The sequence below is a fragment of the Suricata suricatta genome, chromosome 8 (genome assembly GCF_006229205.1).
Source record: "Suricata suricatta isolate VVHF042 chromosome 8, meerkat_22Aug2017_6uvM2_HiC, whole genome shotgun sequence".
In the NCBI taxonomy this organism is placed as follows: Eukaryota; Metazoa; Chordata; class Mammalia; order Carnivora; family Herpestidae; genus Suricata; species Suricata suricatta.
In genome coordinates, this window is record NC_043707.1 from 3851735 (window position 1) to 3870959 (window position 19225).

Here is a 19225-nt window from a genome sequence, read left to right on the forward strand (position 1 = left end):
CAGGTTCCAGGCTCTGAGCTGTCAGCACAGAGCCTGATGCGGGGCTCAAACCCATGAGCTGTGAGATATGACCTAAGCCAAAGCCGGATGTTCAACCGACTGAGCCACCCATGCGCCTCTTGACCAGCTTTCTATATCAGTGTATCTGTTTTACCACTTTGCAGTATTTTGTGGTGTGGCTGCACCATAACTTATTTATTAATAAACATTTATTATTGGGACAGCTGGGTGGCTCAGTCAGTTAAGGGTCTGACTCTTGATTTTGGCTCAGGTCATGATTTCACAGTTTGTGGGTGCAAGCCCCATGTTGGGCTCTGCACTGACTTTAAACATTTATTTTTGATTATTTTTGTTAGTTTACTTATATAGTCTTCTAATGATGGGCATTTAGGTTTCCAGTTTTTAAAACATAGAAATAATATAGTATATCTTTGTACTTAAGGTTGTGGAGGGGCAGAGAGAGACGGGGCGGGTGGGTGGAGAGAATCCCAAGCAGGCTCTTCAAGTTAGTGCAGAGCCCAATGTGGGGCTTGAACTCATGAACCATGAGATTATGACCTGAGCTCAAGTTGGATGCTCAAGTGACTGAGCCACCCAGGTGCCTACTTAAGGTTGTTTTTTTATTTGTATGAGTACATAACTAGCATAATTTTTTTTACTTTTTATTTGTTTATTTTATTTTTAATTTTTTTTAATGTTTATGTTTCAGAGAGAGACAGAGTACAAGTGGGGGAGGGGCAGAGAGAAGAGGGACACACAGAATCCAAAGCAGGCTCCAGGCTCTGAGCTGTCAGCACAGAGCCTGACATGGCTTGAATCCACGAACTGTGAGATCATGACCTGAGCCGAAGTTGGATGCTTAACTGACTGAGCCACCCAGGTGCCCTGCCAATTGATTTTTTATTGCTTTGTAAGAACTCTTTGTATTTAAGGCAATTAGCCTTTTGTCCTATTATAGACTTGTATTGATGATAGGAAATGCTCACAATATAATTTTAAATAAATTAAAAAACCCACCCCTAGGACACAAAACTACACATATTCCATGAGTTCAGTTTTAACCACGTGCAATTATGCTCATGATGACTCAGTCTTTCTTTTGGGGTCACTTAAATTTGGGGCTTGGCTTTCTTGGAGATATTCCATGGAGCCAGTAAATTATATCTGGGCAGTGTTCAGAGAGAACAAACTTCATTCATTCAGCAAATGTTTACTCTGTGCCAACGCTGTGTGCTAGCTGGCTGCTGTTGTACGTGAACATTTAAAATGTTTAAGGGGCACTGGGCGGCTCAGTCGGTTAAGCTCCTGACTTCGGCTCAGGTCATGATCTCGTGGTTTGTGGGTTCAAGCCTCACGTCAGGCTCTGTGCTGACAGCTCAGAGCCTGGAGCCTGCTTTGATTCTGTGTCTCCCTCTCTCTCTGACCCTCCCCTGCTTGTGCTCGGTCTTTCTCTGTGTCTCAAAAGTGAATAAATGTTAAAAGATGTTTTTAATATTAAAAAAATTAAAACTTCTGCCTCTTCTTGTGGACACTGTCCAGCGGTCATGCCCTTTGCCCTCATTTTGCACCAGGTTTTCCTCCCTTCCCTGTCCGCGCTGTGCTCAGGATGGCTGGTGAGAGGCAGAGTCATGCCCCTTCCCGTGCTGTGAATCACTGAGGCTTTGTGCTCGGGAGAAAGGGGCCTTCATAGCCGCACAGAGGCCGGAAGGATGCTGGTATCTCCTGCCTCCCTTGTGCTCTCTCCTCCTGGCCACTCCCCCTTCCCACCTCCAGCGTCTCCACTTCTGACTGGCATCTGGGGGTCTCGATGCCACCTGTCCCCACACACCACCAGCATCCCCCCTGCCTCTGTTTACCCAGATGCCTACGGACCTCCAGCCCTGGACATTTTTTGTTTTAGAGGGAACCATTCGGTCCTGCTGCTGGATGTACACACATTTCATTTGTTATCTTACCGTGCCTCCGGAACACAAAGAACCAGCTACGCCCATGGGGGCTGCTCTCTGTGGAGCGTCTGCCCATTTCTGAGATGGTAACATGCTGATGTACCTCAGTGCGCCAGCATCTGCCACCTCAACAGTTAGGAGTGGGCAATGGGTGGGGCGCCTGGATGGCTCAGTCGGTTAAGTGTCTGACCCAGACTCAGTCATGATCTCACGGTTCATGAGTTCCAGCCCCATGTTGGGCTCTGTGCTGACAGCTAGCTCAGAGCCTGGAGCCTGCTTCAGATTCTGTGTCTTCCTCTCTCTCTGCCCTTCCCCTGCTCACACTGTCTCTCAAAAAGAAATAAATGTTGAAAAAATTTTAAAGAGTGGGCAATGGGACCTCAGGTTGGAACCGAGCCGCTAAATGCCCGCACCTGCTGACCCCTAAACAGCCCCATTGTGTAGGACAGGACTGAACAGTGCAAATGATCCGTTCAGGTCCTGGGCTGTATGTTGGGGTCATGGCTCTGTCTACAAAAAGCCTCGAACCCACAAAGGGGCTGGGAGGTGAGAAGACAAAAGGAACTGTATTTACTGACCATTTCTTTTATGCATCACATGCATTCACTCGTTGCTTAACCTCTCTTGGCCTCAGTTTGTCTTAGGTGAAATGGGGAGAGTAGTGTGCCTGCCTCTCAGGGGTTTTGGGACAGCTCAGTGAGATGATGCATGTCTAGAAACATAAGTGCGTGTTGTTACTAATCTTTAGAGATGGCACAAGTCCATGGGGTGGGAATTACCTTGAGTCAGAGGAGCCAAATCACTTGCCACAGTGAGATCCAGGCTGGCCCAGTCATGAGTTTTCAGAACCACCTGGGAAATGGGTTGGCAGGACGAGAGGATGTGGAACCCATGCGGCTGTTCTTGGGTGAAAGGGCTACGATACGGCTTGGGACTGCATTTCAGATCTGAGGCGGCCAGCAGGTCGAGGTTTCCAGAAAGGGTAGACCACATGGTGAAGAGGGTGGCATCGCCCTCTGGTCCTGAACGCCTCCACCTTCTCCTGCAGGGGACAAGCTAGATGCGGACTACATCGAGCGGTGCCTGGGCCATCTCACGCCCATGCAGGAGAGCTGCCTCATCCAGCTTCGGCACTGGCTGCAGGAGACCCACAAAGGCAAGGTGGGTGCAGAGTTGGGACCTTCCAGAGCAGGTTCAATGCCGGCAGCTCACCCCAGGCACTGGGGGAGGAAGGGCCAGGTAAACAAGCTGATACAATCAGCAGTACTGAAAACGTGCACTCTGCCTTCTTTCTGCCCTGGATTGTCTCCCGTATCGATAGCACGTGGCGTGCACACCGCTGACAGGTTGGCTTCTCATCCTTGCCCTGTTGACCCTGGAGGCCCGGCAGTTCTTCACGGGGTGGGGTGTGCGCCGTTGGCTGTTGCCGCGTCCTGGCCTCCACCACGCTAAGCCCCACGGCTCCACCCTCTAAGCCCCATAACATGGATGTCCACCGTGCACCTAGGTCCCAACATGGACTTGACCTTCAGCTTTGTGGAATAAGAAATTTGAGCTTGCCCTTCCTCCCTCTCCCCTCCCCGTGCTGGGTGTGTGTGTGTGGGGGGGGGGCTGCCAACAAGGAAGTTGCTTTCTTGTTGGGCTGTGATTTAACCTGTGTGCCCCTGCTTTCTCATCTGTAAAAGGGGGAGAATTAATGCTAGCATACACCGCCTGGACTGAATTACAAGAGATGATCCACATAAAATGCCTCGAGTCGCGTCTGACTCGGATGAGCACTCAGGACAGGGGAGACTTTACTGGGCTGGATTTCCCTTGTCTGTCAATATTTGCCCGGGGGGGGGGGGGGGGGGAAGCAGGGAAAGCTGGGGGGGTCTTAGCTTGTTACCAGGCCTGTGAGTTCGAGTCTGGGTTGTATGTAGGAGGAATGCAGCTTGAGGTGAAGGGCAAAAAAAAAAAAGAAAAAAAAAAGGAGGGGGCTATTTATTGGCTCCTATAACAAACCTTTGAGAGGGATGTATTAATTTCTTAGGGCTGCTGAAAGAAAGTGCTACAAACAACAAAAACTTATCCCCACAGTTCTAGAGGCCAGAAGTCTGAAATCAAGGTGTGGGCTCTGGAGCCTGCCTGCTCTTCAGCCTTCTGGAGGCTCTGGGAGACAATCTGTGTCGTGCCTCCCACCTCCTGGCTTCTGGGGGCTGCCACAGTCCTTGGCTTGTGGACACGTCATTGCAGTGTCTGCCTTCATCGTCCCGTGGCCTTCTTCCCTCCGCGTGTCCTGTGTCTGTGTCCACACACAGCAGGGCCCACCTGCTCCAGTATGGCCTCACTTTATCTAATTATACCCGTAGAGACTCACTGCCAAGTAAGGTCCCATTCTGAGGTTCTGGGTAGACGCGAATTCGTAAGGGACATCGTTCAGCCCAGGCGGCAATGCAGCCTGTGTCAGAGATGTCCCGAGTCAGGACTCCCGAGGTCTGAGCTCTTGTACCTGTTTACTTCCGCTTCATCCCCGTCAGACTTATCTCCTTGTGGAGCTTGGAGCTGGGGCTTCCCATAGCCTGCAGGGTCACCCTTCCCACTGTGGAGAAAGGGGTTCGTGTCCCATTCTTCTGATTTAAATTGTCTACGGGGCGCCTGCGTGGCTCAGTCGGTTGAGTGTCCGGCTTCAGCTCAGGTCATGATCTCACAGTTCGTGGGTTCAACCCTGTGTCTGGCTTGGGGCTAACAGCTAGCTCAGAGCCTGGAGCCTGCTTCAGACTCTGTGTGTCTGCCTCTCTCTCTGACCCTCCACTGCTCACACTGTCTCTCTCTCTTTCTCTCTCTCAAAAATAAATAAAACATTAAAAAACATTTAAATTGTCTAAATGCTCTGACTGGATCGTGCCATCCCTGAGGCCACGGGAGCGCAGTGCTGATGAGCAACACCAGCCAAAACCAGCGTGATGCTGGGGCGCAGGGGGGACACGCAGCTCCCCAGAAGCAAAGAGATGCCTGAGGAGGTTCCGGAAACGTCCGGCAGCCCAAACTCACAGATATTCACGATGGCCCGGCCCCTTGACTGTGCCGTTCGTGGTGGAGTGTGTGGTCCTTTTAGAGCTGAATGTTATGCAGAGAAGACAGGAGAGCTCATTTCCCATGATCCCATCTGCCGGGTTCGGGAACCACTCTACAGGCCGATCCTTCTTCCTCAGATTCCCAAGGATGAGCACATCCTTCGGTTCCTGCGGGCGCGTGACTTCCACCTGGACAAGGCGCGGGAGATGCTGTGCCAGTCCCTGAGCTGGCGAAAGCAGCACCAGGTGGACCTCCTCCTTCAGACCTGGCGCCCCCCTGCTCTCCTGGAGGAATTCTACGCGGGCGGCTGGCACTACCAGGACATAGGTGCGTCCCTTTACCTACAGGACGCACAGAAGGCCACTTGCAGGTCGGCATCTTACTACTTTTCCTTTTGAGCCTTCTGGGCATCTGGAGGTGCCCTTGGGGCTCACGCAGCCATGAGGGAAGTAGGGTTGGAACAGACACTTGCTTGAGGCAATGTTTCTCCATGCAGAGAGTTAGCACATCCTGACCTTTGATCATGGGGACTCCCGTACATAATGGCTGCACGGCATTCACTAGTGCCCTGGGGACGCGGTGGCAAGTTACCATGAACTGGGTGCCTTATGGGAACAGAGACCTGTCTGCCACATTTCTGGAGGCAGAAACCCCAGGTCAAGGTGGAGGCGGGCTGTGCTCCCTGCAGTGACTCTCCTCCAGCTCCTGGTGACCCGGGTGTCCCTTGGCGTGTGGCTGTATTACCCCACTCTGTCTGCCTTCACGTGGCTTCCTTCTCGGTGTCCCTGGGTCCTCTCTTCTTATAAAGACCGCAGGTCACTGAATTTAGGGCCCACTCTGGCCCAGTAGGATTTCATCTCAATCTCCTTAACTAATTTGATCTGCAGACGATTATTTCCAAATAAGTTCACGTTCAGAGGTTCTGGGTGGACGTGAATTTTTGGACACTATTCAACCTGCTACAAATAACTTCTCTCTCGGTTTTTTTTATTAAACTGCCCTTGATCCCAGTCCCTAGAATGTTCTTCAATGCCCTTTCTGTAAAAATTCATATATATTGATTAGGGTGAGTGGTTGACTCTCCTGAAGGACCGGTTGGGACACTTTATTTTAATACACAGTCAATTCTCGTTATTCATGGATTCCATATTTGTGAATTTGCCTACTCACCACAATTTATTTGTAACCCCAAAGTCAATATTCAGGGTGCTTTTGCGGTCAATTACGAACACATGCAGAGTGGCGAAAAGTCCGAGTCATCCGACCTGTGTGTCTCCTGCTGAGGTTGAACAAGATGTCCTTCTAACTTTTTTTCTCTCAGTTCTTATACTGTCTTGAAGAGCCCTCTTTAAAATCTACTTAGTGCTACTTTTTTTTTTATTTTTTGCATTTTTTGGGTGATTTTACTGCCTAAAACAGCCCCTAGGCATAACGCGGGAGTGCTGGCTAGTGTTCTGAGGCACAAGAAGGCTGTGACTCATGGAGAAAATGTTAGATAAGCTTCCTTCAGGCTTAGTGTGGTGCTGCTGGCCAGGAGTTCAATGTTCATGAGTCAACAGTAGATGCTCAATAAGGTGCCCTTAAATAGAGGCACGGAGGACAAGGTTCTGGATTGATCAGTTGACAAAAATGTTATGTCTAGAGGCTCACAGAGACCTCACCCCACATATTTCCCGGAAGCGATGCTTCAGCGCTTCCGATTCAGTGTTCAAGGTGACTTTAGAAAACATCACAACCATGAAGAATAAGAATAGATTGTATAAGTATATAATTTCTTATTTTTCCTATTTGCTTTGGCTGATAGAAAGCTAAGAACCAACGTCATCCACTCTCTCCATACTTCTTCATAACATGGTTCATATTTTTTTTAAAAGCTTTAGGGGTGCCTGGGTGACTCAGTTGGTCCAGTGTCCAATTCTTTTTTTTAAATGTTCATTTATTCATTTTGAGAGAGAGGGAGAGAGCCCAAGTGAGGGAGGGGCAGAGGGAGAGGGAGAGGGAGAGAATCTCAACCAGGCTCCACACTGTCAACATAATGCCCAACATGCTGCTCGATCCCACAAACCGTGAGATCATGACCTGAGCTGAGATCAAGAGTCAGTTGCTTAACTGAGTCAAGGGTCCGACTCTTGATTTCAGCTCAGGTCATGATCTCATGGTTTGTGGGATCAAGCCCAGTGTTGGGCTCTGAGCTGACAGTATGGAGCCTTTTTGGGATTCTCTCTCTCCCTCCCTCTGTTTCTCTTCCTCTTCCTCACTGGGGCTCTCTCTCAAAATAAATAAACAAATAAAGAATAATTTAAACACTACAAAGCTTTAAGGTTAACTTTAGGACAGGTTTTCAGAAATGTCACCAAGGTCACACAGAGCTCTGCCATGCCCCTCACCCAGCGACGTCAGCCTGTCTCTCTGACCCTTGGACACTTTGCTTCTATCACCATGACTGGGGTCCTCTTGGGAGCGGGCAGAGCAGTTGCAAATAAATGGACCAGAGGGGCAGGCTGAGCCACAGCCGGGCACCGCCTTCTCCCAAGGGAAGTCTGGGCCTGCCCTCTCACCGGCACCCCTGAAATAACGTCCCTTCCCTTAACTTGGCCTCCCCTGCAAAGATGGCCGCCCCCTCTATATCCTGCGCCTGGGCCACATGGACACCAAAGGCTTGATGAAGGCTGTGGGGGAGGAGGCGCTGCTGAAGCACGTGAGTCGGGGTCCCCACTCCCCGGGCCCCAGGGCTGCCTGTGGGGGAGGGGCAGCCAAGTGCATGTTTGCCAGCACACTCTCTACTTTCCAGGTGCTTTCCGTCAACGAGGAAGGACAGAAGAGATGCGAAGGGAACACAAAGCAGTTTGGCCGTCCCATCAGGTAAGAACCCCAGGCAGGAGCACATTCCCCCGAAAGAGTAAAAACAGCCCAGGGTAACGGCACGGCCCTGGGCCAGGCGGCCTGCTCGGCCTCTGCAGGAATGTCCTCACTTAATCTGTTCAGTGATCCCGTGAGCAGGACCTGTTACTGTCCCTGTTTTTTATGGAGGGGACACTGAGGCTCAGAGCGGCGGTGCTCATCCAAGGTTGTTGCTGAGTGGGTAACTTCCTGTCTGCCTCAGGCTCAAGGACATTACTCCCGGGGCCTTTTGAAACCAGTTCTGCCATCCAGGTGGCACCTTGACTCTGCCTCCCGGGCAGGTGGACTCACAGGTGTGAGCACATCCAGGATCCCTCGTTCCACTTCCCCGGACTCCTGTCTCCCGCACGGGCACTTACAGTGGCACGGACCTTTCTGGACTATGGCTTGCTGGTCAGTGATGTGGGAATAACGTCACGAGTCCCAAGGTGTCTTCATGGATTATGGGAAGCCGCGTCCCTGGAGAGAGAACACAAATGTGTGTGTGATGCCTGCTCAGCAGGAGGGGCCCTTGGAAGAACCTGACTCATGTCTGGGAGGGAGGCGCCGGCGGGACCTGCTGCTGCGGCTTTTTACCCTGAAATGGCCTGATCTTCGTGGAAATCAAGTTCCCTTGCCGTTTGGAGCCTTTCCTAAGGGGATGTACATAGGCTGGGGTGGGAAATCCATCAGTAACGTCAGGGTCCCGATCCAAGGTGGGATTCACCTGAGGTGGCTCAAATGACAGGGTGTCACCAGGGATGCCTTGCAGCAGTGTGGATGAAAGGAATGAAAGCAGGATGGAGGGGCTCCTGGGGACTCGCTGCTGCAGTAGAACAGTCATTCTCTTAATGAATTAGTTCTGATGAAATGGAGGCACAGAGAGGTTAAGTAACTTGGCCAAGGCCACACAAGCAGGTGGCAGTGCTAGGATTTGAATCGAGGCCCTCTGCCTCTGGAGTGAGTACTCTTTAGGTCAGCACCTTTTCAACACTTGGTAGCAATGACTCGCTTTGATCGAGCGTGTGCTATGGCCTGTCCTTGCAGCGAGCTTCACTTACACGATCTCATTTAATCCTAACAATTGCTCGAGATGGGGACTGTTAGTGTCACTGCCAGTGTCCTGATGAGGAAGCTGCTCTCGGGGGATGGAGGTGACGCTGGAATTCAGGTGCTAGCCTGAGGCCGTGCATGGAAACTCCTCACCACATGGCCTCCCCAGCCTAGGGCTGAGGCAGGGGGTAGGATCCACGACAGGGTCCTGTGTCCCCTGCCCCTCTACTCCCTGGCTTCTCTGTCCTGTGTGCCAGGCCCCAGCCCCACCCCCCAGGCTGTGTGTGTGTGTCTGTGTGGGGCGCTAGGATGTGGCAGAGACGCTGCAGTGAGGGGCTGTCTCTGCTACAGCTCCTGGACCTGCCTGGTGGACCTGGAAGGTCTCAACATGCGGCACCTCTGGCGGCCGGGGGTGAAGGCCCTGCTGCGGATGATTGAGGTGGTCGAGGACAACTACCCTGAGACCCTGGGCCGGCTGCTCATCGTGCGGGCGCCCCGCGTCTTCCCCGTGCTCTGGACGCTGGTGAGAGCAGGCGCCCCCGCCGGACCCCTCCCCTGTGCGGGCCCAGGTTGGGGGGGGGTTTCCCTCTGCCTGCCTGTTCTGTCATTTCTTCTAAATAACAGCTTTACTGAGACGCAACTCATTTGCCATAAGGTTCACTCTTTCCAAGTGTAGAATTCAGTGGTTTTTTTGTATATTCCCAGAGCTGTGCAACCATCCCACCTTCTAGTTCTAGAACATTATCAGCACCCCCAAAGGAAGCCCTGTATCCATCAGCGTTCCTTCCTCCGCCTGCGCCTCAGCTCCCGGCAGCCGTCAGTCTGCTTTCTGTCTCTATGGATTTGTCTCTTTTAAATGTTTCACAGGAGTGGAATCACACAAGGCTTTTCGCATCTGATTTCTCTCCCTGAGCACAGTGATTTCAGATTCATCCGTGGTGTAGCGTATCAGTACTTTGCTCCTTGTCATGGCTGAGCCCTGTTACACCGTGTGGACAGACCCCGATTTATGTATCTGTCGTCCTGCTTTGTGGATGCTGGAGTCACGCTCAGGATTGTATAGCGTGCCTGGGGCTCCCGTGAGCTGGCTCTAGGAGTGTTGGGATCCTGTGCTGCAGGGACTTTAAAACATTTTGCTCAAGACGCACAGTAAGAAATACATGTTATGTTACAATCCGACACACACACGCACGTGAAACAGATCCACAAGTGATGGTCACCTTAACTATGTGCAACAACTTCTTTGCTCTTTTTTTAATGTTTTATTTTTGAAAGAGAGAGACAGAGCACGAGAAGGGGGGGGCAGAGAGAGAGGGAGACACAGAATCCAAAGAGGGGTCCAGGCTCTGAGCTGTCCGCAGAGCCTGATGTGGGGTTTGAACCCATGAACCGCGAGATGATGAACTGAACCCAAGTTGGATGCTTAACCCACTGAGCCACCCAGCTGCCACCTCTTTGCTCTTTTATTCCATTTCATGAAAAATAAGCTAGTCATAGGGGTGCTTGGATGGCTCAGTTGGTTGAGTATCCAACTTTTGATTGCAGCTCAGGTCATGATCTCAGGATTGTAGGTTCAAGCCCCACATCAGACTCTGCATTGAGTGTTGAGCCTGCTTAAGATTCTCTCTCTGTCTCTCTCTCTCCTTCCCTCCCTCCGCCCCTCTCTCCTACTTGCATATGTGCTCTCTCTCTCAAAACAATATTCTTAATGACAAAAACAATAGCCTGGCAATAATGTGCTAAATTGATCTCACAACCATTAAGCAGTTGTCACTGACCCTTGAAAACCGCTGCCTGGGGGCCTTGCTACCGGTCCACGGGCCAGTGCAGAGTGCCAGCCCCCACCAGCCCCGGCCCAGTCCTGCAGACCCTGAGGATCTTACCCAGTGCCTGGGAGATTCAGTGCTCAAGAAAGCCTGGAAAGGGCTGCTGTAAGTTGAGGTTCAATCAGGGTGGAGATCTTAGAGTTAAGTGGATGCAGAGTTTCACTAAGCTCCCACTATATCCTGGACACCTTTCCAGGCCCTGGGGATTTGGAGTAAACAAACCAGCCACTGAATCCCTCCCCAGCAGTGACAGGACAGGACGGGGAGAGATAAAACAGATAACGTCACACAAGGAAATGCTTCATGGTTCCCTGTGAGAAGGCAGTGAGGATGTTCAGGGTTCTTGGAGAGGGCCAGTCAGGCAGGGGGTAATGCAGCGTGGGTAATTCAGATTGGGGAACTGAGGAAGGTCCCTCAGAGGAGGTAACAAGTGGCCGAGGCCCAAAGCAGCAGCAGGAGTCAGGCAGGAAAGAGTGGGGAGGGCAGGCGGGACAGGCAGCCCACAGAGTAAGGGCAAAGGCCTGATGCTTTTGAGAAACTGAAAAACAGTGCAGGGTGGCTGGAACAGAAAGGAGCAGAAAAGCCCGTGGCCCTGGTGGGAGCCGGGAAAACGCTCAGGGACCAGGGCCGGCCGAGTCCAGGCTGTGGCAAAGGTGGGACTTCATCCTGGGGGCAGAAGGGAGCCATGCAGGGTTGTCAGCAGGAGAGGATGTGAGCAGACTTCTGGGGCAGAACGTTCTTTGGCTCTGGCGGCTACTGCAGGGCTCCGCTGGGGCTGGGCTGGGGGCAGGAGCTGCAGGGCGGAGACGCAGGGCCTCTGATACTGAAGCTTTTTATCTTGACATCCTGAACTTTGTGAAAATGAAATTCTTGCTGTTTGGAGACTTCTAAGAAGATGTGTACTGGGTAGAGGCGGGAGCCACTCATTCAGGGTTCTGGCCAGAAGCGGGATTCACCCCATGGCTTAGTGGGGATATAGCATGAAAGAACTCCTTGCAGAGGTATGGGCAGGATGGAGGGGCCCCAGGGGCTGGACTGTGCAGTGACCCCCGAGCACCAGGGGGCTGGAGGCACAAGGGGAGGGGATGGCGTTGCTACCCCTCGAGCTGGAATGGGGTAGGGGTGGGTGTGTTCAGGGCCCCCGAGGCGGGAGGCAGTGGCGGAACAAGTACCCTGGCCTCTCTCTTTGTTCCCACCGCCCATCTCCTGCTGCTGTTCCCCTCCCCCACCCAGTGGCCACCCCAGATGGAAGCCAGTGGCACGGAGCCAGGTTGCGAGGCCGCAGGTGACTGCTTCCCGGGGTGGAGGCTGAAGGAACTGACCACACAGGTGGGATTTCTGGTTCCTGTGGCATTCCTTGCTGATTGGCTTGTGCCCTGCCAATGCCAAGTCCTTCCTTCCTTCCCCAACTCTGTGTGGAGTCAGACACCACCCCAGCATCATGGGTGGGGGCTGGGGGACGGACTGCCATGAGAAAGAAAACGGATCGACATGCAGCCTAGAGTTGGGTGTTGAAATATTTTCCACGTAAACAAAAAAGGACCACCCACACAGGAGAATAGTATTCAGCCATAAAAAGGAACGGAATAGTGATCTGTGCCCCATCAGGCTGAGGGAGAGAAGCCAGGCACAGAAGGCCACAACTGGGTGATTCCACTTCTGTGAAATGTCCGGAACAAGCAAAGCCATAGAGACAGAAAGCGGACCGGTGGTTGCCAGGAGCTGGGCAGAGGGGAGTGGGGCGTGACTGCTAAAGCGTATTAATGTGTAAAAGAAACGAGGTTTCCATTTGGGGGTAAAGAAAAGTCTTGGGATCAGAGGAAAGTGATAGTTGTACATAGTGAATAAATTAAAAGCCACTTAATTATTGACTTTCATATGGTTAATTCTGGGGTACCAGTCCGAAGAGCATGTGATGTTTGATCTCGGGGTCATGAGTTCGAGCCCCATCCACATTGGGTGTAGGGATTACTTAAATAGAAACTTAATAAAAAAGAGAGAGACCATGGAGGAGAGCACTTGTTGGGATGAGCACTGAGTGTTATGTGGAAACCGACTTGACAATAAAGTATAATAAGAGAGAGAGAGAACGGTTAATTCTTTGTCGTGTGAATTATGTCTCGATAACACAAAAAACCAAAATCACCTTTCCGCCTGGTCTCACCTCCCCCAATTCAGATCAGCCCCTTCATCAATGAGAACACGAGGCAGAAGTTCCTGATCTACAGCGGCAGCAATTACCAGGGCCCCGGAGGCCTCGTGGACTACTTGGATAAGGAAGTGATCCCCGACTTCCTGGGGGGAGAGTGTGTGGTGAGTGTGCGGCTGCCCTGCGCTGTGGCCTCTGGGAAGGGGGAGCCAGGGATTGCTGGGGCAGGGCTGCAGAGGTCCACAGAGGCTGGAGGGGGGCACTGTGTGTGTGTGTGTGTGTGTGTGTGTGTGTGTGTGCGCGCGTGCGCGCTGGTACTTGGAGAGGCCATGCTTTCTCTTTTGGGGGACAAGGCTTGTTTTAGGAAGTTTCTAGAAGACCAGAGACCAGGCCAGTCAAAAGTTTACCCCCCCCCCCACATTCCCTATGCATTTCGTTGCTAGGCAGCAGTCGGAGTTTACCTGCTGACTTTGCGCCCTCTGCTGCCAAGAGTGGTGACTCAGTTGTCCCAGTGGCCTGGACCCTGGAGCCGTGTACCCAAAGGGATTTATTCCCAACCCACATCCTCACGGAGGAGTTAGATGGGCCAACTGCTTCGGGGGGAGGCGGCCACAGACCCCTTTTACTGCCTCCCCCTGGGGCTGAGATGACACAGGCAGGGTGACCCTGGGCCACAACGGTTTTATCTCATCTGGTCGTGGGAGAGCAGGCCCCTCTCCCTCCTCCAACAGAATACCAAACTCCAAGCACACACGATTTCTGAGTAAAAAAAAAGGCATGTCCTAGGAATTCTGCCAAGCCTGCCTGTTTTCTCCACTTGCTGAGATACCTATACATGATTTATGTTTAGTAAATGGGCCTGTAAGACCAGCATGGTAATAAGAGATGTGAGCCTGGGGGCCTGCTAAACATGGGTTTGTGCCCAGGCTCAGCCACTTTCTGCTGTGTGACCTCAGGCAAGTGGCTTGGCCTCTCTGAGCTTCCATTTTCCTCCTCTGTGAAATGGAAGGCATAAGAGTTCCTACTGCATTGTGGTTTTGGAGATTAAACGAGGTCATGGGAGCCCCATGCCCTACTCACCACGGGGCCGCTGCTGTGAGTACAGTTTCAGCTGTCACAAAGTACCTTCTGTGGGTCAGCCCGGCCGGCTGGGTCCCGACCTGCCACTTTCGTCTTTATCCCCCCAGTGCAATGTCCCTGAAGGAGGACTGGTCCCCAAGTCCCTGTACCTTACAGAAGAGGAGCAGGAGCACACAGACCAGCTGCGGCAGTGGAGAGAGACCTACCAGTCGGCCAGCGTGCTCCGAGGGGCCCCCCACGAGGTGCAGGGACCTGGCCTAGCAGGGCCCACTGGGTTGGTGTGTGGCTTTAGGTCAGGGTCGCCTGAAGCAGAGCCTGAGACAAGGGTTCTTGAGCCAGCAGTTTGTTGAGGGTGAAATCTGTAAGGAGAGGTAGCACAGGATGGGTGTAAGCAAAGGGGCGGTACAGCCAAGTCTCGCCCAGCCTGATCCCAGGGGAGCTCTGGCTGTGCAGAGCACGGCAGGTGGGCAGATGAAGGCCCAGGTGGGCACCCCCAGCACCTGCTGCAGCTGACCCCCCATCCCCACCCCCACTCCCGGTGGGACTCCGGGTCGGCCTCTCAGACCATGCGCTCCCCATGCAGGTTGCCGTGGAGATTCTGGACGCCGAGTCCGTCATCACCTGGGACTTCGACATCCTGAGAGGGGACGTGCTGTTCAGCCTGTACCACAGCAAGCAGGTGCCCAAGCCGGGGCCCCAGGAGCCCGGGGGCAGGGCCAGTGGGCCGCTGACGGACAAAGGCTGGGTCCTCGGTGTGGATGGCAGCCGTGTGGAGGCCCCCCTTATCTGCCGGGAAGGGGAGAGCGTCCAGGTTCGAATTCCTTTGTTCATTTGTTCATGCATCACTCAGGATTGAGTGTCCACTGTGTGCCAGGGTTCTGGGAGCACCAAAGTAGATGAACTGCATCTGGCCTTTGGCCTTGGAGACCCAGTGGGATGGTCGGGGAGAAAGACAGAACCAGGCAGATCCGGGACTCTGGGGACCTCCTAGGACCCCAGGCTCAGAATCCCCTGGGACTCTTGTCAAAGATGCAGATCTCCAAGCCTCATGCCAGGGTGGGGTGGGGGTAGGTCAGAACCTCTGGGTGTGAGGCCCGGACTCTGCATCCCTCACCCTCTCTCAGTGGTTTCTGATGTGTAAGCTTCAGAAACTATGCAACGGAGATGCACAAAGTCTGGGAACAGAACTCAGATGTGCTGTAGAACATGAACATGAGCCTCCTCCCGTGGTCTCCACTCTCCAGCGCTTGAAGTCCCACATCACTGGCCTCTCTCACTCGCTCGCCCTGCACACACCAGCTCTGGCCAGCACTGACGACCTCCCCGAAGGTTCCCTGAGCAGCAGGCTATCTTGCACCTCACACACCAGCACCCCTAGCCCTCATTCTCACCGTCCAGGCCCTCACCTAACTCTAACCAACCTGCCAGCTCCCTGCCCCAGTCCCTCCCTGGATCTCATTGGCAAGTCGCACTCAGCAGAACAAAAGCCCAACCACGTCTAGGCCTGTAATTAGACCCCACCTGCTGCCGCGCACCCACAGCCCTCCACTCCAGGCTTCCACCTCCAGGGATATGGGGGTAACAGCAGAGGGGCAAGGATGACTTCAGGAGGCCCTGAAGGGAAGACCTGCTGGCGGATTAGTGAGGGGCTCCTGTCCCCAGGAGGACCAGAGCCTGAGGCGTGGCTGCTGCGTTTCAGGGCTCCCATGTGACCCGCTGGCCTGGCATCTACTTGCTCCAGTGGCAAATGCACAGCCCCCCGGGCAGTGTGGCCTGCAGCCTCCCTGGCGTGGAGGACGTCCTGACGGCCCTGCACAGCCCTGGCCCCAAGTGCAAACTCCTCTACTACTATGAGGTGCTGGCGTCTGAGGACTTCAGGTAGGAGGGGCAGGGGAGGGAAGCCTGGGCAGGAAGGGCCCTCCCGGACTCCCCTCTAGGCCATGACCTGAGGCTCCTTCCTTCTGGGCTGGGGGCACTAGAGTCACCTCCCCCCACTTGCCTTTGAGCTTGTCCAGGGGCAGGGCCACAGCACTGGTATTGTTAAAATTCTCCAGTGGTTCAGCACCTGTGTGAGCAACCAGACTGAACACTACGTCCAAACTCCGCCTCAGCTGTGGAATCTCCCCTTTAAATGAAACCCTGGACAGAAGCCCACCACACCAGATTGATTGGTGGGGGAAGGGGAGCCCAACGCCCTCCTATTTGGACTTCCCCATACTCCTAGAAATCCATAAAACAGGGTTTGGACCGTTCAAGAACATTCTAGAATGTTCACAACACCCTCTCCAACTGTTGCTTTCAGAGAGGCAGGGGAGTGTAGTGGTTAAGGCCTCCAGCACTTCCTGGTTGCTCTGTGACCTCAGGCAACTCACTGAAGCTGTCTGAGCCTCAGGCTCCCTGTCTGTTAAATGGGGACTGTTGAAATACTACTTTATGGGGCTGTCATGAAGCCAAAATCATGAGGGGAAGCCTGCCCTTCCCCGAGGCACAGAGTAAGCACTTGATAGCAAAAATGAAACAGTGGGTGAGGAGATGGAGAGTTTAAGGCCTTACATTTTACCTTTTAATAATGAATGTGATCTTGCATCCTGCTTCATGACCTATCTTAGTGTCCTTATGCAAATAATGCTTGATATTCTTTACCATGGGTCAAATTGAGGCTCCAGGAGGAGGTCACATGTGTACCCATGTCCTAGGTGGAGCTCCAATATTCTACCGGCACAGGTAGCCCCATGTGAGAAATACTGGGCCAGTGTCTTTACTCCAAAGAGACCCCCACAGCCTGGGAGGGCTGGTGATTTCCTCCGTGGGAAGTGGCCTCTTTTGGCCTCTAGGCACCAATGGAGGGGAGACACATGTAGACGCCAGCACTGGGGGCTGCTGGCCTCCCGGGTGGCAGGTGGAGGCCTAGAGGGGGGCGGGGCAGATGATGCTGGCCGGCCTGTCTGGTCTCCTCAGTGTGGGTAGCCTTGCTGCCCTGCCCAACAGCTTCACAAGAAAACCAGTTCAAGGGCTAGTTCCTGGGTGTCCTCAGTAGGCAGGCATTGGGCCGGGCCCCCAAGAGACAAGACAGACAGCATGGGAGACCACACGATCACACCTGTGCGTAACTGAGTAAGAGTGGTGCCATGAAGGCATTCCAGCCTTGGGTCCGTGCCCAAGGCCACACACCTTAATACAGGGTGTTGTCAGAGCACCAGACAAGGGCCCTGGCACGCAGAGGGCAGGGGATGTGGGGGAGCTACCTGGGAAGGGACATTGAAGTTGAGACGTAGGTGGTGTGCACACACGTCATCTGGGGGGGGTGGCGAGGGGTTGTTGAAATGCAGATTCTGCAGCTCTGGGGTGGCCGAGAGCCTGCAGCTCTGACAGGCTCCACGAGAGGCTGGTGACGCTGGTCCCTACACCACACTTGGAGTAGCCAGACCCGACGTCCTCACTGGCCAGTCAGGTAGCTAGTAGCCACAGGGAGCGACAGTTCAGTCAAGTTAAGCAATCTGCTCCTCAGCTGCTTGAGCCACATTCTGAGTGCCTGGGGGCCCCATGTGGCTGACGGCCGCTGCATGGACAGCACGGCGTCATCGCACAGGTTCTCCTGGAGCAAGCTGCCCTGAAGTCTGGAGCAGGGGTGAACGAGACACAGCAGGTGGGAGGGAAAGTGCTTCTCGCGGCAGGTGGAGTTCTGCACAGGTTGCAAGTCAGGGGAGAAGAGTGTCAGAGAAGCTGAAAGGAGGCTGCAGGGGTGGAGTGGGGTGGGGTGACGCTAGAGATAGGGTCAGGAACTGCCCAGGCTATGCTTGATTCCCCAGGTCAGGGAAGCCCCTGAGTGGTGTGAGGCAGGCCGGGCTCTGTGTGTGGGGGTTGGTTGGGGAGGGGGGTGGACAAGAAAATGGGCGGAGCCTCATTTCTCACCATAATCCCAGTGTACTTGCGCTTTGCTCTACACTTGCCCTCTGTGCCTTGGGTGGTTAGCAGCCTTGCAGAAAGAGCCCTGGGGCCTCATTTGCAGCATCACCAGCTTTTCCACTGCTGTGTGTGGGCCCCAGGGCTGTGTCACGGCAGAAGGTAATGTGCATACAACGCCTTCCTCCCCAGGGGCTCCATGTCCAGCCTGGAATCCTGCACCAGCGGCTTCTCCCAGCTCAGCGCCACCACCTCCTCCTCTTCTGGCCAGTCCCACAGCAGCCCCCTGGTCTCCAGATAGCTGGGGCTGAGCCCTCTGGGGCAGCCCGCTCGCCTCCCACGTTTCCAGTGTCCGTGAGGTCTGGGACCACGTGGGCTGCAGCCCTGGGTCTGGACACTGAGTTCGGGCATCTGGAGCGATGGCTATGATCCAGCTCACGCGCTTTCCTCAGGATGCAAGGACAGGACCATCTCCTCTGGGCTTCATTTAAGGAAAAGCCAAGGAGTGGGTGGGCCACGTTTGGGTCTGCCTGGTCTGGGAGCTCAGGGATGTCACAGGCTCAGCAGCCCGTCTCCACCTCTGGCTCTGCTTTCCCTGGGGCAGCCTCCTTCTCAGTGCCCTCCCCATGCTCCCTCCCTCCCCCCAGCTTAGCTGTGGAAGAGAACCCCTCTCCCCCAAAGTTCCATCCAACCTCCCAGAATGGAGTCTAATCAGCCCACCTGGGTCCCGCACTGGTCCTTGCACCAATCACAGTTGCCAGGGGAACAGAGAACACAGATTGGTCAGCAGGGTCCTGTGTCCCATCTGGACCCATCACCATACAGGGAGGGGGTTTCAGTGATTGGCCTGCCTGGACCACATGCTTGGTCCAGAAGCCAAACCACCTGGTTTTGAAAATCACAAGGGGGTTGCCTCCAGGAACACTGGGGTACCTGCTCAGAACAGGGAGAGAATTCTGGGTGGGCAGAAATGACTGGCTCTCACATCAGATTCCACAGTGATGCCCTGGGTCCCAAGACATGCATGGTGAGGAGTTGTATGAGTTACAGGCTCTACTTTCTGTGGGGAGTGCCCTACCCCTCCCACCCCCCCTGATCTGAAATCCATTATCCCAGAGCTTGGCTGGGAAGGAAACTTGACCACCATTGACCTGAGGGTGGTGGAGAGGCCAGGCCATGATGAAGTGGCTCTGGCCGCCCTTAGACTCCCCTGGAGGTCCTTTCCTTTCCTTGGAGCAGTCTAGTTATGACTTTTTTGGTTGTAGGTCACAGAGACCCCCACAAAAGGGTAACCAGTCATGAGCACACGTGACTGGCCAGTCCAGGATCTC

General features: G+C 53.8%; 1 protein-coding gene across 2 annotated transcripts in view; it reads left to right on the forward strand.

The window, feature by feature from the left end:
• Positions 1–19029, forward strand: part of SEC14L5 (SEC14 like lipid binding 5) — a 40049-nt gene extending 21020 nt beyond the window's left edge. For both annotated transcript variants that reach the window (XM_029949057.1, XM_029949058.1), the window contains 10 exons: positions 2995–3107; positions 5141–5330; positions 7613–7701; positions 7795–7865; positions 9288–9459; positions 12941–13075; positions 14099–14233; positions 14575–14802; positions 15691–15869; positions 18087–19029. In XM_029949057.1, the coding sequence (XP_029804917.1) occupies positions 2995–3107; positions 5141–5330; positions 7613–7701; positions 7795–7865; positions 9288–9459; positions 12941–13075; positions 14099–14233; positions 14575–14802; positions 15691–15869; positions 18087–18195 (1421 nt within the window). In that variant the 3' untranslated portion in view covers positions 18196–19029. The remainder of the gene's footprint in view (positions 1–2994; positions 3108–5140; positions 5331–7612; positions 7702–7794; positions 7866–9287; positions 9460–12940; positions 13076–14098; positions 14234–14574; positions 14803–15690; positions 15870–18086) is intronic.
• Positions 19030–19225: the final 196 nt, after the last annotated feature.